This window comes from Schistocerca gregaria, chromosome 11 (genome assembly GCF_023897955.1).
Source record: "Schistocerca gregaria isolate iqSchGreg1 chromosome 11, iqSchGreg1.2, whole genome shotgun sequence".
NCBI classification, from domain to species: Eukaryota; Metazoa; Arthropoda; class Insecta; order Orthoptera; family Acrididae; genus Schistocerca; species Schistocerca gregaria.
In genome coordinates, this window is record NC_064930.1 from 52,801,826 (window position 1) to 52,814,860 (window position 13,035).

Consider the following 13,035-nt stretch of genomic DNA (forward strand, 5'->3'; position numbering starts at 1 on the left):
ACATAATATAGTCAACTGCATATCCACACAAAGGCCAGCTTACCTGTTCTTTAACGGATGCACGTAAAGGTGCAAGAACTTCTTCGATTTTCGGATCTGCCATTGTATTTAAAGGAAAGGTAATCTTCAGTTTTCTATTCCTTTTTCGGCTTCCCCAGATGTGTTCGTCTTCTTTCCTTACGGCAGTACACAAAGAAAGGTACCTGCTCCCGTATATAATACCAGGACTTGTGTTTTTCTGTACTACATGCACACTAACTTTGAACAAAATATTGACAATGTGTTTCATCAGACAGTCTCCGCCTACCGTATCCACACGCACACATGTGCAATACCAATGCATCTGCTACCGAAGATATTGACGTGTGTCGCGTATACGTTAGGTGAAAGTTGCAGCTATACGCGTGTCAGAACTTCCTGGAAGTAGTCATGCTGTTGTGTACCCTATTTCAGATGGCATATTATTACCGTGTTTATTTGATTAAATAAACAGAAACGTAAATTTTGGTATAAGATGTATGGCAGACTTCTTAATTAAATAACTTTTTCTAAACATTGTTCATTTTTCGTACTTGGGCTGCATATAGCATCTCTGGTCTTCCATGTTCACGGCAATAACACATCAGTAATCAGTATACAGAATGAGCGAACGAAGAAAATCAAGTGAAACTAGAGGGGACCGCAGCGATAGCTATGAATCGAAGCCGCGTCTAGATGACTATCCACCTAATTCTCGCTTGTTCATTGTTTGTAGTCGAAACATCACGGAGGAAGAGTTTCAGGATGCGTTTCAGAAGTTTGGAACCATCGAGGAGATATGGACAGTACGCGACAAGACGACAAAACAACCAAAAGGTATGTGCCCAACACATTCTCAGTGGAAATATGTAATGTCACGGCAGAAATCGTTTAATCTCATCGAAAACTAAACGATTAGGCCTACTATGTAGCAGCTTCATATGTGGTACGTTGCCATCTGTTGTTTCTTAACGAAATTTACAGTCGACTTACATAATGCAGTATTGCACTAATTAAAGAAGTATTATTCTTGATGGCCGTGCCACTAGTAATAAATTGGGTCAGAGTATTGAGAAGTAAAGGTTACGAAAAACAGCTTGTTATTTAATGTTCCTCTTTTGTTTTGTTTTTTCTTGTGGGAGTTACCGAGCCTAAACAGTTATTACGGGCAGGTATATTTAACAAGATACGATTTAAGAGCTCTCGAGACGGAAACAACTAAAGGAAGTAGAGTTAGTTCAGCAAAACATTGCAGTTTTTAATGACTACTATAACTTACACCCAAACGGGCTCTCTTACGTCAACGCCGAGGAAGGTGTCGTGATAGACAGGACGGATGTTTCCCGTCTGGATATCTAGCTCTAGGTTTTCCGTGATTTCCCTTCAGGGATAATTCCTTTAAAGACACAGCCGATATCATCAGTTTCAACTTCTCCATCTCCAATTACGTAGTCGTAGGACATTACTAAATCCCAGTATACCATATTTTTTATTTCGTAAAAGTAATATTAAATTCCTTCATTTTATTGTTTCATTTTTATTATCCCCATAGCATCAAATTTGTACAAATGCCATTGAATTAAATCAGATTCTTTCTGATACATCATGTAAACCAAACAAATTTTTTTGTTACTTTACAGCCAGCCACGCCACAGAAACTACTAGCATCATGTTGTAGCATTAGTATTATGATGCACACTCCTTATTTCCCAAGTTATCACATGGCAAAGGCATTCTAGGCCAGTGTGTGGTATTGGACCCATTCTGAAACCTTAGTTTTGGTGACAGGCTGACCTGTAGCGTAGAACAAGATCTATGTTAGGTTGGGAGGTAGCGATTTGGCAGTGAATTGGTGAAGCTAACGTGTATGAATGTTAATTGAAGGCTGTGGTAAGAGATAGACCTGTAGTGTAGCCAAATGTTTACACTTGCACCACGTTTAAACACACTTTGCCCTGTTTGATGCACTTTTCCTCTTCAAATCTAAAAATTCAGAAAACCTAAATTATATGGTTGACAAGTGTTTGAGCATTTATGTACATAAATCATACATGACTTCAACAAATGCAAGAGTGTGTCCTTTGCGTAACTTCTACCACATCTTGGCATCCCGTCAGTTAACTGAATGAGCTGATCAAGAGTGTGGGATATAAAGAGCTTATTACTGAATAGATCAAATTTTCGCAGGTTGCCCTGTTGAATCTGAGGGAAAGCTGTTACTATTGTGATGTATTGTTGTTTAAGCATTTTCATGTTTTGTTTAAAAACTGTCAATGCTTCCTAGTCATTAGCCTGTGAAATTTGCTTTGTCATTTACCACGGTGTTTACCAACTTATCAGATGGCCTGTGTACAAACAAAGAAAATGACTGTAATAACATCCTAGAATACTAAACTATAGATGAAACTACCTTTTATGCACAGCTATACCTACTTGAATACATTACTTGGAAATACAGAATCGTCAGATTCCACCCGTCTGCTTTGACCCATGACGTCACAAATATGTCGGAAATGACAATACACTGAGTCCAATATGGCGCCTATGATGACCAAAAGCACGAAAATACATTTATACACCCCCCCCCCCCCCACACACACACACACAGAGTCTCTCTCTCTCTCTCTCTCTCTCTCTCTCTCTCTCTCTCTCTCTCTCTCTCTCTCTCTCTCTCTCTTGCGCGCGCGCCCACACACACACACACACACACACACACACACACACACACACACACATTCCACAAAAAACCTAATGAAACTAACAGGACAAGCATGGGAAGTTGGGGTTTTTTGGGTTGGGACAAAGTAAATATAAACAAATCTAGAGAACACTGCCGTACCAAACCACACAAAACGACGAAGAAAGCTGAGAACACACAACTCCCCAAATACCACTAAACACAAGATCCTCTGGAATCGGACACTTCCCTTGATCTATATAGCTCAACATCAGCTCCCAATCCCACAAATAACACTTCCCTTGATCTATATAGCTCAACAGCAGTTCCTGATCCCACAAATTAGAATCGAACACTTCACCTGACCTATATAGCTCAACAGCAACTCCCGATACCAGAACAGTCACAACCACACGTTGGAATCGAACACTTTCCTTGACCTATATAGGTCAACAGAAGCTACTGATACCAAATCATAAAACCCAAAGCTACAACCATGTCCACAATCAGCACTACCTCAAAAAACACAAACCTACAAAATTGGAATCGAACACTTCCCTTGACTTTTTATCCTTAAAACTATAAGACTTCATCCAAAAATCTGAATAGTTGAAGAAATTTTATTAGAGACAACACACTGTCTCCCATCATTGCTAACAACCAAAAACTGTTGACAGTCAGTCATATCCAGGCGGAAAAAAAAAAAAAAAAAAAAAAAAAAAAAATTACCAAAATTCACACATGACATAACAAAACTAAAATCGTTAACTCACTGAAAAATATTCCGCTGAAAGCAGTCACTACCAATACCACACACATGCAATGCTCCACACATGTGCAATGCTACCATGCAAATGAACCCCATATACCACATACCACGCTACCCATAAATACACCACAAGAGAGACCCACTGACCGCAACAATATGCCACCTACAAACACGTCACACATGCAAACTAAACCAAAAACATCACCTAACGCACAACACGTAAACACACCACTAGGGAGCACCACCAATCACATCAAAACGACACCTACAAACACGCCACTCTCACAAAATAAATTCCGCACCGTTGTGGTGTCACACACTACATCAGCCTTACGTCACGGGTCACAGTCAACGGGTGGGATCGGTCGCTTGTCAGCTGAAGTCCCGAGGAGGCTCACACAATGTAAACGTGTGCATTCTGATTGTTGGTGCTGAATGCTACAGTTAACTGTCAGTTAATTTTAAATTAATGGTTGATTAAAAATATACACAATATATAATTTCTTGTGAGAGAAACCCTTTGCAGCGTGAAAAGGAGTATAAAATTATTCTACAGTTGGCATAGGTTAAATATAAATGCACAAGAAGCCTGTTTAAAAGAATTATGATTTATATTTAAGTGTTACCAATTTTATTCTATCAACTGTCACCTTCAGGTCCAACAATCAAAGAAAGCACAATTATATTTTCTCCTGGCCTGTTCACCTGACAGGGTACTATGTTGTGTATTGCAATATGTATACTTGTGTATAAAAGTTATTTTTATTTATAATTTTGTTTCCTAGTATTTATTCTGCTGAGTTTTCTAAACAGATGATATGATGATGATTTGGTAATAAATTGAAGCCAGTAATGAAACCATTTGTTTAAGCTGATGCTTGAATGTGCCTTGTTATTTCTAACTGGTAATGATGATCAATTGTTACTTACCAATGTCATGGTGCCATTTATCGTACAATACAGGTAGGCTGTCATGAATGAGTAAACAGTGCAAATTTTTTAGAATTTCACATGATGCTTTAAAAAAAGAAATTTTGTGCAGGCTGACTGTGTAGTGTAATGGTTATAGTGCAAGCCTCTTGCAAAAGATGTTGTGGGTTTGGATCTCACCAAGTGCTTTCAAAATTTTTATTTATATTCCTTTGTTACAATGTCTCAGTCACTATTTTAACTTTTTCAGTTGCTCTCATTTTTTCTTCCCATCATTCTTGTTCCAGTTGGAATCTTTGTGCACAGGAGTTTAATTACTTTTATTTAACTTTCATGATATTTAAACATTTGGAAATGCTGGTATATCACTTAAAAACCAAAAGACAAAGTAGCGTATTTATATTGACTGTGCAGTGCTGTCAAAAATGCAATTTTCATTAGAAAATGCACATTTTCTTCAATGGTAATTGTCAGACAAATATTTAAAATGGAAATTCTTATTGCACAAAAGACAGAATAATGGAAATGAAGATTTAAACAAAAGAAGAGATTATAAGTAAAACAAATTTGAAGAAAAATGAGGTATAGAAATAATGAAGGATATAACATGGATGAAAATACAGGATGATGAAGTGAAAGACATTAAATCAATGTTACTACTTGGATAGAATTAAAAATACATGCATAAAGATTCTAAGCTTAAAAAAAATTATAGGAAGAAAAAAAGAGTAGTTCAAAAAGTTAATACATGATTAAAATGATGTGCAAACAATACAAATTAAAAAATTGCTTTTTAACCAATTAATTGAATACAAATAATGATCAAAGTCATTTCAATAAAGATTTGAAAATAAAGAAATTTCAAAGCATCTTGCGAGATCCAAATCCACAACCTACTGCGTATGAGGCCTGTACTATAACCATCACACTACGCAAGGAGTCCGTACATCATTTCCATTTTAGATACGTAAAGCACCACACGAAAGTTTGAAATTATTATTATTATTATTATTTCTCTTTTCTGTCTCAGACATTGTCTGGTTAAAAATGGAAAGTGACGCAGACCTTGATCAAGCATGACTTCCTTTTAACTGTATGGTATATGTTATATTGCATTTAGGAACTTTCGGGTAATTGAACATGTATCAATAATTAAACTTTTCTGTAGTTGTATATACAAGTGTGGATGTAGCTGTATTGCATTGATGTACTGGTGGATATTGTGTGGTAAGACTCCTGTAGTTGATAGTATAATTGGTATAATGTCAACTTTATCCTGATGCCACAAATCCTTGACTTCCTCAGCCAGTTGGATGTATTTTTCAGTTTTTTCTCCTGTTTTCTTTTGTATATTTGTTGTATTGCGTATGGATATTTCGATTAGTTGTGTTAATTTCTTCTTTTTATTGGTGAGTATGATCTTAGGTTTGTTATGTGGTGTTGTTTTATCTGTTATAATGGTTCTGTTCCAGTATAATTTGTATTCATCATTCTCCAGTACACTTTGTGGTGCATACTTGTATGTGGGAACGTGTTTTATTAGTTTATGCTGTATGGCAAGTTGTTGATGTATTTTTTTGCTACATTGTCATGTTTTCAGGGGTATTCTGTGTTTGCTAGTGTTGTACATCCGCTTGTGATGTGATCTACTGTTTCTATTTGTTGTTTGCAAAGTCTGCATTTATCTGTTGTGGTATTGGGATCTTTAATAATATGCTTGCTGTAATATCTGGTGTTTATTGTTTGATCCTGTATTGCAATCATGAATCTTTCCATCTCACTGTATATATTTCCTTTTCTTAGCCATGTGTTGGATGCGTCTTGATCGATGTGTTGCTGTGTTAGATGATACGGGTGCTTGCCATGTAGTGTTTTCTTTTTCCAATTTACTTTCTTCGTATCTGTTGATGTTATGTGATCTAAAGGGTTGTAGAATTGGTTATGAAATTGTAACAGTCTAGCCAGTGTATTTATATGAGTGATTGCTTTGTGTATTTTGCTAGTTTCTGCTCGTTCTATAAGAATTTTCGTAAATTGTCTACCTGTCCATAATGTAGGTTTTTTATGTCGATAAATCCCCTTCCTCCTTCCTTTCTGCTTAATGTAAATCCTTCTGTTGCAGAATGTATGTGCTGTATTCTATATTTGTGGCATTGTGATCGTGTAAGTGTATTGAGTGCTTCTAGGTCTGTGTTACTCCATTTCACTACTCCAAATGAGTAGGTCAATATTGATATAGCATAGGTATTTATAGCTTTTGTTTTGTTTCTTGCTGTCAGTTTTGTTTTCAGTATTTTTGTTAGTCTTTGTCTATATTTTTCTTTTAGTTCTTCTTTAGTATTTGCGTTATCTGTTCCAATTTTTTGTCTGTATCCTAGATATTTATAGGCATCTGTTTTTTCCATCGCTTCTATGCAGTCGCTGTGGTTATCCAATATGTAATCTTCTTGTTTAGTGTGTTTTCCCTTGACTATGCTATTTTTCCTACATTTGTCTGTTCCAAAAGCCATATTTATATCATTGCTGAATACTTCTGTTATCTTTAGTAATTGGTTGAGTTGTTGATATGTTGCTGTCAGTAGTTTTAGATCATCCATGTATAGCAAATGTGTGAGTTTGTGTGGGTATGTTCCAGTAATATTGTATCCATAATTTGTATTATTTAGCATGTTGGATAGTGGGTTCAGAGTAAGGCAGAACCAGAAAGGACTTAATGAGTCTCCTTGGTATATACCACGCTTAATCTGTATTGGCTGTGATGTGATATTATTTGAATTTGTTTGGATATTGAGTGTGGTTTTCCAATTTTTCATTACTATGTTTAAGAACTGTGTCAATTTAGGATCTACTTTGTATCTTTCCAATATTTGCAGTAACCATGAGTGGGGTACACTAACAAAAGCTTTTCGGTAATCAATGTATGCGTAGTGTAGTGACCTTTGTTTATTTTTACCTCTGCATCTATTATCAGTTGCTCTTTACTTATTATTATTATTATTATTATTATTATTATTATTACTATAATACACAAACCAGGGTGAATGGCTGAAAAGTTTGATTCCTCATTGTATAGATGGTTTCATAATCAATCCCACCACTGGAGCCATATCCTTGGTAGAGTAAGTGAAACTAAAATACATGGTTAAAATATCGAGTTGTTGGTTCAGATCTGACTGGAAGTTTTGGATATACAAGTATTTAAAATTTTTACTGAAGGGAAAGTGAAGCTGATCCTGCGCAAGGGTCGAAACTTCCCTGTTGACACCAGATAGGATGCCAGGAAGGAGGTGCACTAGCTTTACATTTATGTACCGTTTCTGGTTTGCTTACAGGTGTCACATATATCAAATTCTCCAAAACTTCTGAGGCAGCACTAGCGCTGGAGGAGATGAACGGTCGGTGTATTGCCAGCCACCCCAGGCCACTCAAAGTGATGATCGCCCACAGGTAATGATAAAGATGTTCATGTCATGCCATGCTATGTAGTATTTCATCTCACTAGTGCTCCAGTCCTGAAGAAAGAGCACCTTCATTATGAACAAGTGTATCAGCAGAGAGAACAGGGAGGCACAGATGATGGATGTTCATACCTGTGAAGCAAACATAACAAACCCTGTAAATCAACAAATCTTTGCTAAAGAAGTCTTTGCATGAAAGCTATTATGTGTGAAAGTCTCTTCATCGAGCCTGCCTGTGATTCAATTTACATATACTTTACATGCATAAACATAAAAAACATACATGATTATTGTTGTTATTTTGTACCTGGTCGAATGTTCATCATCAGGGGTTTATTATTATTATTATTATTATTATTATTATTATTATTAGTGAAAGTTGTTTTTGAATAACAGAAACATGTTTTATGTAGGTGCAGTCATATATTGGAGCAATTATTAGGCATTTATGTTTTCTAGCACTATATGATATGTGTATTGTTTCCATAATTTGCACTACAACTTTCCTTTGTTTCATGTTACAAATCAGCAGTTTTTGAATAAAACCTTAATTAAACACAGGAAAGTTTAATTTTGCTATGAGGATAAGTCAATTATTATCCGCAAAGTAGTTATAGAATTTTGTAATCAAATAGGAAACTTACAAGAACATCATTTTTTGACATAGTCTCCTTATGTTTCAACGCACTTCGTCCATCGTTGTACAAGCTTCCTGATGCCCTCATAAAAGAAGGCTCTTGGTAGAACTGTGAGCCAGGAATGCACCGCTTCTTTCACTGTTAGTCAGAGGCAAATCAGTTGCCCCTTAATGCCTGTTTGAGTGGATCAAACAAGTGATAGTCAGAAGGGGGCAAGATCGGGACTATATGGAGGATGATCCACTACTTCAAATTTGAGATTCTGGAGCGTTTCAGCAGTGTGGGCAGTAATATGCAAAAGGACATTGTGCAACATCACAACACCTTTTGAGAGCAATCTTCGGTGTTTGCTTCGAATTGCGGGCTTTAGCCTGGCAGTAAGCATCTCACTGTAATGTACACTGTTTAATGTTGTTTCCCTTTCCACATGATGTTCCAGAACTGGACCTTGTGTGTCCCAAAAAACTGTAAGCATCAGTTTTCCTGCGGACAGTTGGGTCTTGAACTTTTTCTTGCACGGCGAATTTGGGTATTTCCATTCCATACTCTGCCGTTTACTCTCCTGCTCGTAATGATGGATCAGTGTTTCATCACCAGCAGTGATCCTGTCTAAAAAGTTGTCCCCTTCGTTACCATAGCGACCCAATCGTTTTTTGCAGATGTCAAAGCGTGTTGGTTTATGCAATTGTGTGAGTTGTTTTGCGATCCTTCTTGCACGAACTTTATAAAACCCAAGTCTGTTGTAGATGATTTCATAGGCAGAACCGTGACTAATTTGCTGACGATGATCCACTTCGTCAATAGTTAATCGTCTAAGAGAATCATTTCACGTGAGCACTCAAAAGTTTCTTCATTTGTGGCGGTAAACAGTCATCTGGCTCCTTCATCGTGCATAACACTTTGCGACCATTTCGGAATTTTTCAATCCACACTTCATTGTGGCAAAACACTGTTCCTGCACCGTACCAAAAGTGTTTGATGAAACTGGTCCCTGATACGCCTTCCGACCACAAAAAACTCTTCTCTGGTGCAAATAGACAGCTGAGCAGCCGTGATTAACAGTACGGCAGCGATAACGAAACTAACCTAGCAGCTTGAAAATTACAAAGATATAACGACAAATAAACAAAGCATGCATCATCAACGTAAAATGACAGTACTATCAAAATAAATAAAAATATAACTAAATTATGGGTAATAATTGACTTGCCCTCATATAATTACTGTTCATTTTTAAGTAACAGGCAGGAGAATAACATTGCAGAAGAAAAATGTTCCATAGGTTACGAAGCCCTTTATACATCTTTGCTCATTTTCTAAGGGAACATAGTAAGACACTTACCACATACGTAAAGTAAGACCTGTACACAGCAGTGTTCACTAAATGGTTATTAGGGAGACACTGTTGGTAGCTTATGGGTTGATCTGGACAGTCATTTGCTCAACAGTTATCCGGCTGTTCATCTGTGCATCTGTAGCCATTGTTCACGTCATGTGAGTATAATGACTTTTCTGGAGACTAGAAATCTACTCTGTAGGAATCAGCACGGGTTTCGAAAAAGACGGTCGTGTGAAACCCAGCTCGCGCTATTCGTCCACGAGGCTCAGAGGGCCACAGACACGGCTTCACAGGTATATACCGTGTTTCTCGACTTCTGCTAGGTGTCTTATACAGTTCCCCACAGTCGTTAAATGAACAAAGTAAGAGCATATGGACTATCAAACCAATTGTGTGATTGGGCTGAAGAGTTCCTTGATAACAGAACACAGCATGTCATTCTCGATGGAGAGAAGTCTTCCGAAGTAAGAGTGATTTCAGGTGTGACGCAGAGGAGTGTCGTAGGACCGTTGCTATTCACAATATACATAAATGACGTCATGGATGACATCGGAAGTTCACTGAGGCTTTTTGCGAATGATGCTGTGGTATATCGAGAAGTTGTAACGTTGGAAAATTGTACTGAAAAGCAGGAGGATCTGCAACAAATTGACGCACGGTGCAGGGAATGGCAATTGAATCGCAATGTAAGCAAGTGTAGTGTGCTGCGAATACATACAAAGATAGATCCCTTAGCATTTAGCTACAAAATAGGTCAGCAACTGGAAGCAGTTAATTCCATAAATTATCTGGGAGTACGCATTAGGAGTGATTTAAAATGGAATGATCATATAAAGTTGATCATCGGTAAAGCAGATGCCAGACTAAGATTCATTGGAAGACTCCTAAGGAAATGCAATCCGAAAACAAAGGAAGTGGGTTATAGTATGCTTGTTCGCCCACTGCTTGAATACTGCTCAGCAGTGTGGGATCTGTGCCAGATAGGTTTGATGGAAGAGATAGAGAAGATTGAATGGAGAGCAGCACGTTTAGTTACAGGATCATTTAGTAATCGTGAAAGCGTTACGGAGATGATGGATAAACTCCAGTGGAAGACTCTGCAGGAGAGACGCTCAGTAGCTCGGTACGGGCTATTGTCGAAACTTCGAGAACATACCTTCACCAAAGAGTCGAGCAGTATATTGCTCCCTCCTATGTATATCTTGCGAAGAGAGCATTTGTGTCAATTTTTATCTCTGTATCTACATTATTCCATAGTTTATTAATTTTTCAAATTTATACTGACTTTTTGACCACCCAGTAGTTGGCCATACAAGTGGACTTCCACGACAGCCCAAAACTGCAGGCCATTTCTGTGGGTATCTCTAACGGACTGCGCCTGCCGATCTGGAGCCCACCGTTTCCCACTAGTGTGTGAGCTCTGCCCATCAGCTCCAGTCTCACCGATCTGCCTGCAGTCTGGGTCTGTTTGTGTGTGGCTTTTCCGAGGACCCAGCACTGTGGTGCTTCTAGGCAGGCCAGAGGCCACAGGGAATGGATTTCAGGAAATAAGACTGTCTCACCACAAGTACATTGTAGAGACCGGCATTTTGTAGACACTTTATTTATTCTAGTACATTTTGCCACTTCGAAAAGATTTATATATTATCAAGTATGGACATTAAGAAGAAGGAAATAGTGGCATCGATGGTGATTTGTACGCTATGTACTCAATATTTCTCAAAAGAAAAATCGCACAATACCTGTAAAATAAGAGACGTAACACATTTACTAATAAACGGCAATAATGAACGTAGAACGAACTTTTTATTGGTGGTCACTCATAGTGTTGCTTCACACTACTCTTCCCCGCCTTATACACTTTCTTCAAGAGGCCTACATTTTTCTGAGGTGATTTCTGAAATCAGTGAAGGTATTTTAAATCATCTTGCAAATCCAAGACAATGCCTATTTCTGTCACAATGTGTTTTGTTTTATTGAAATAAAATAATAACAGTGGTGTTAATGCAACACACATACCATTTGCCTTGCTTTCTCCTTCTAAAAACAGTTCATTACAAATTATGTTGATATTAGCAGTTAAGATTTTTGCGCACACAGGGGGGAAGAAATCCACCACAGGGCCGCAGCCTTTGCAGCATCTTTCCACTTCTGTGCTGCATGTTTATCGTCTTGCTGTTCTTTTTCCCCTCCCTTGTGGAACATGTCTGTAGTTTTTTTAGGATCTGCACTGTCCATAGCTGACGTAAGAACAGTCTCACCACTGTTTTTCGTTCCTTTTTCCTTTCTTTGTTCACCTTCTCTTACCCTTCCTCCGCTTCGGCATTTGAGGCTCCTCTTTTTTTTCTTCTTCCTCCTCGTGCGCTCCTGAAGGCAGCCCTCCGCGTCTGACCTGTAATGTGTGACAGGGTAATTTGTAATTCCCAGCCACAGGTCGACAGGTAGGTTTGCACGTATCCCCTGGCCCAGGGAGTAGTGATTTCCTGAGCTGCTACCTTCTCAAATTGCTGATTGGTCCCTCTGCCAGGTGTTTGGGAGGAATGACTTGAGGTGTGAACAATCACCTAAAGCAGGTGCACCTCCCTTGTGAAGGGTGACCCCCAGTTGGAAGGAGCGTACCGTCGGAGATGCTGGCAATCGTGAGGGATTTTCTCAAGAGGATCCAATTGTCTTCACAATCTACATCTACAAAACATAAACGGAATGAGGCTAACAATTCAAAGACCCTCTCAGCAGTACCACAGTTCCTCGTGGTTTCAGGTACTGAAGAGTCAGTCGTTTGCAATGGTAAATCCGTTTATTCTTCAGAAAGGTGTTGATACAGTTGCCAGCCCTGTGAAATCCTGCCATTGTTTATGGAATGGCTCTTTGCTTTTGGAGACTACTTCCGGTTCTCGAGCACAACAACTCTCGCTGCTTCACTTCTCCACGGCTATCGTCATCGTGTCAAGGCCCGTCACATTGAATTATTTCTGTGGTGTTATTTGCACTAGGCTGTTCGACAGTTTGACTGAGGCCGAAATCTGAATGTAACTCTCTGATCAGGGTGTATGTGCCGTCCATCAGATGGTGAAAAAGGTAGATGCCTCCTTAGTGCCCACACGCACTCTTTTTCTCACCTTTGGTAGAGTGATCAAAGCAGGCTATGAGGCTATCGCATCCTAACCGTACATATTGAATCCAATGTGCCACTACCAGTGTCATCA

General features: G+C 38.5%; 2 protein-coding genes across 3 annotated transcripts in view; one reads left to right on the forward strand and one right to left on the reverse strand.

Annotated features, from left to right (window-relative positions):
* The window catches only part of LOC126295389 (glycine--tRNA ligase), a 150,565-nt gene extending 150,222 nt beyond the window's left edge, over nucleotides 1-343 (reverse strand). The window contains exon 1 of the mRNA XM_049987870.1: nucleotides 44-343. Coding sequence (XP_049843827.1) covers nucleotides 44-343 — 300 coding nt within the window. The remainder of the gene's footprint in view (nucleotides 1-43) is intronic.
* Nucleotides 344-602: 259 nt separating this feature from the next.
* Nucleotides 603-13,035, forward strand: part of LOC126295390 (RNA-binding protein 45) — a 107,425-nt gene continuing 94,992 nt past the window's right edge. The window contains exons 1-2 of one of the 2 annotated variants that reach the window (XM_049987871.1): nucleotides 603-855; nucleotides 7,727-7,841. In XM_049987871.1, the coding sequence (XP_049843828.1) occupies nucleotides 642-855; nucleotides 7,727-7,841 (329 nt within the window). In that variant the 5' untranslated portion in view covers nucleotides 603-641. The remainder of the gene's footprint in view (nucleotides 856-7,726; nucleotides 7,842-13,035) is intronic. The other variant, XM_049987872.1, reaches the window with a different exon arrangement.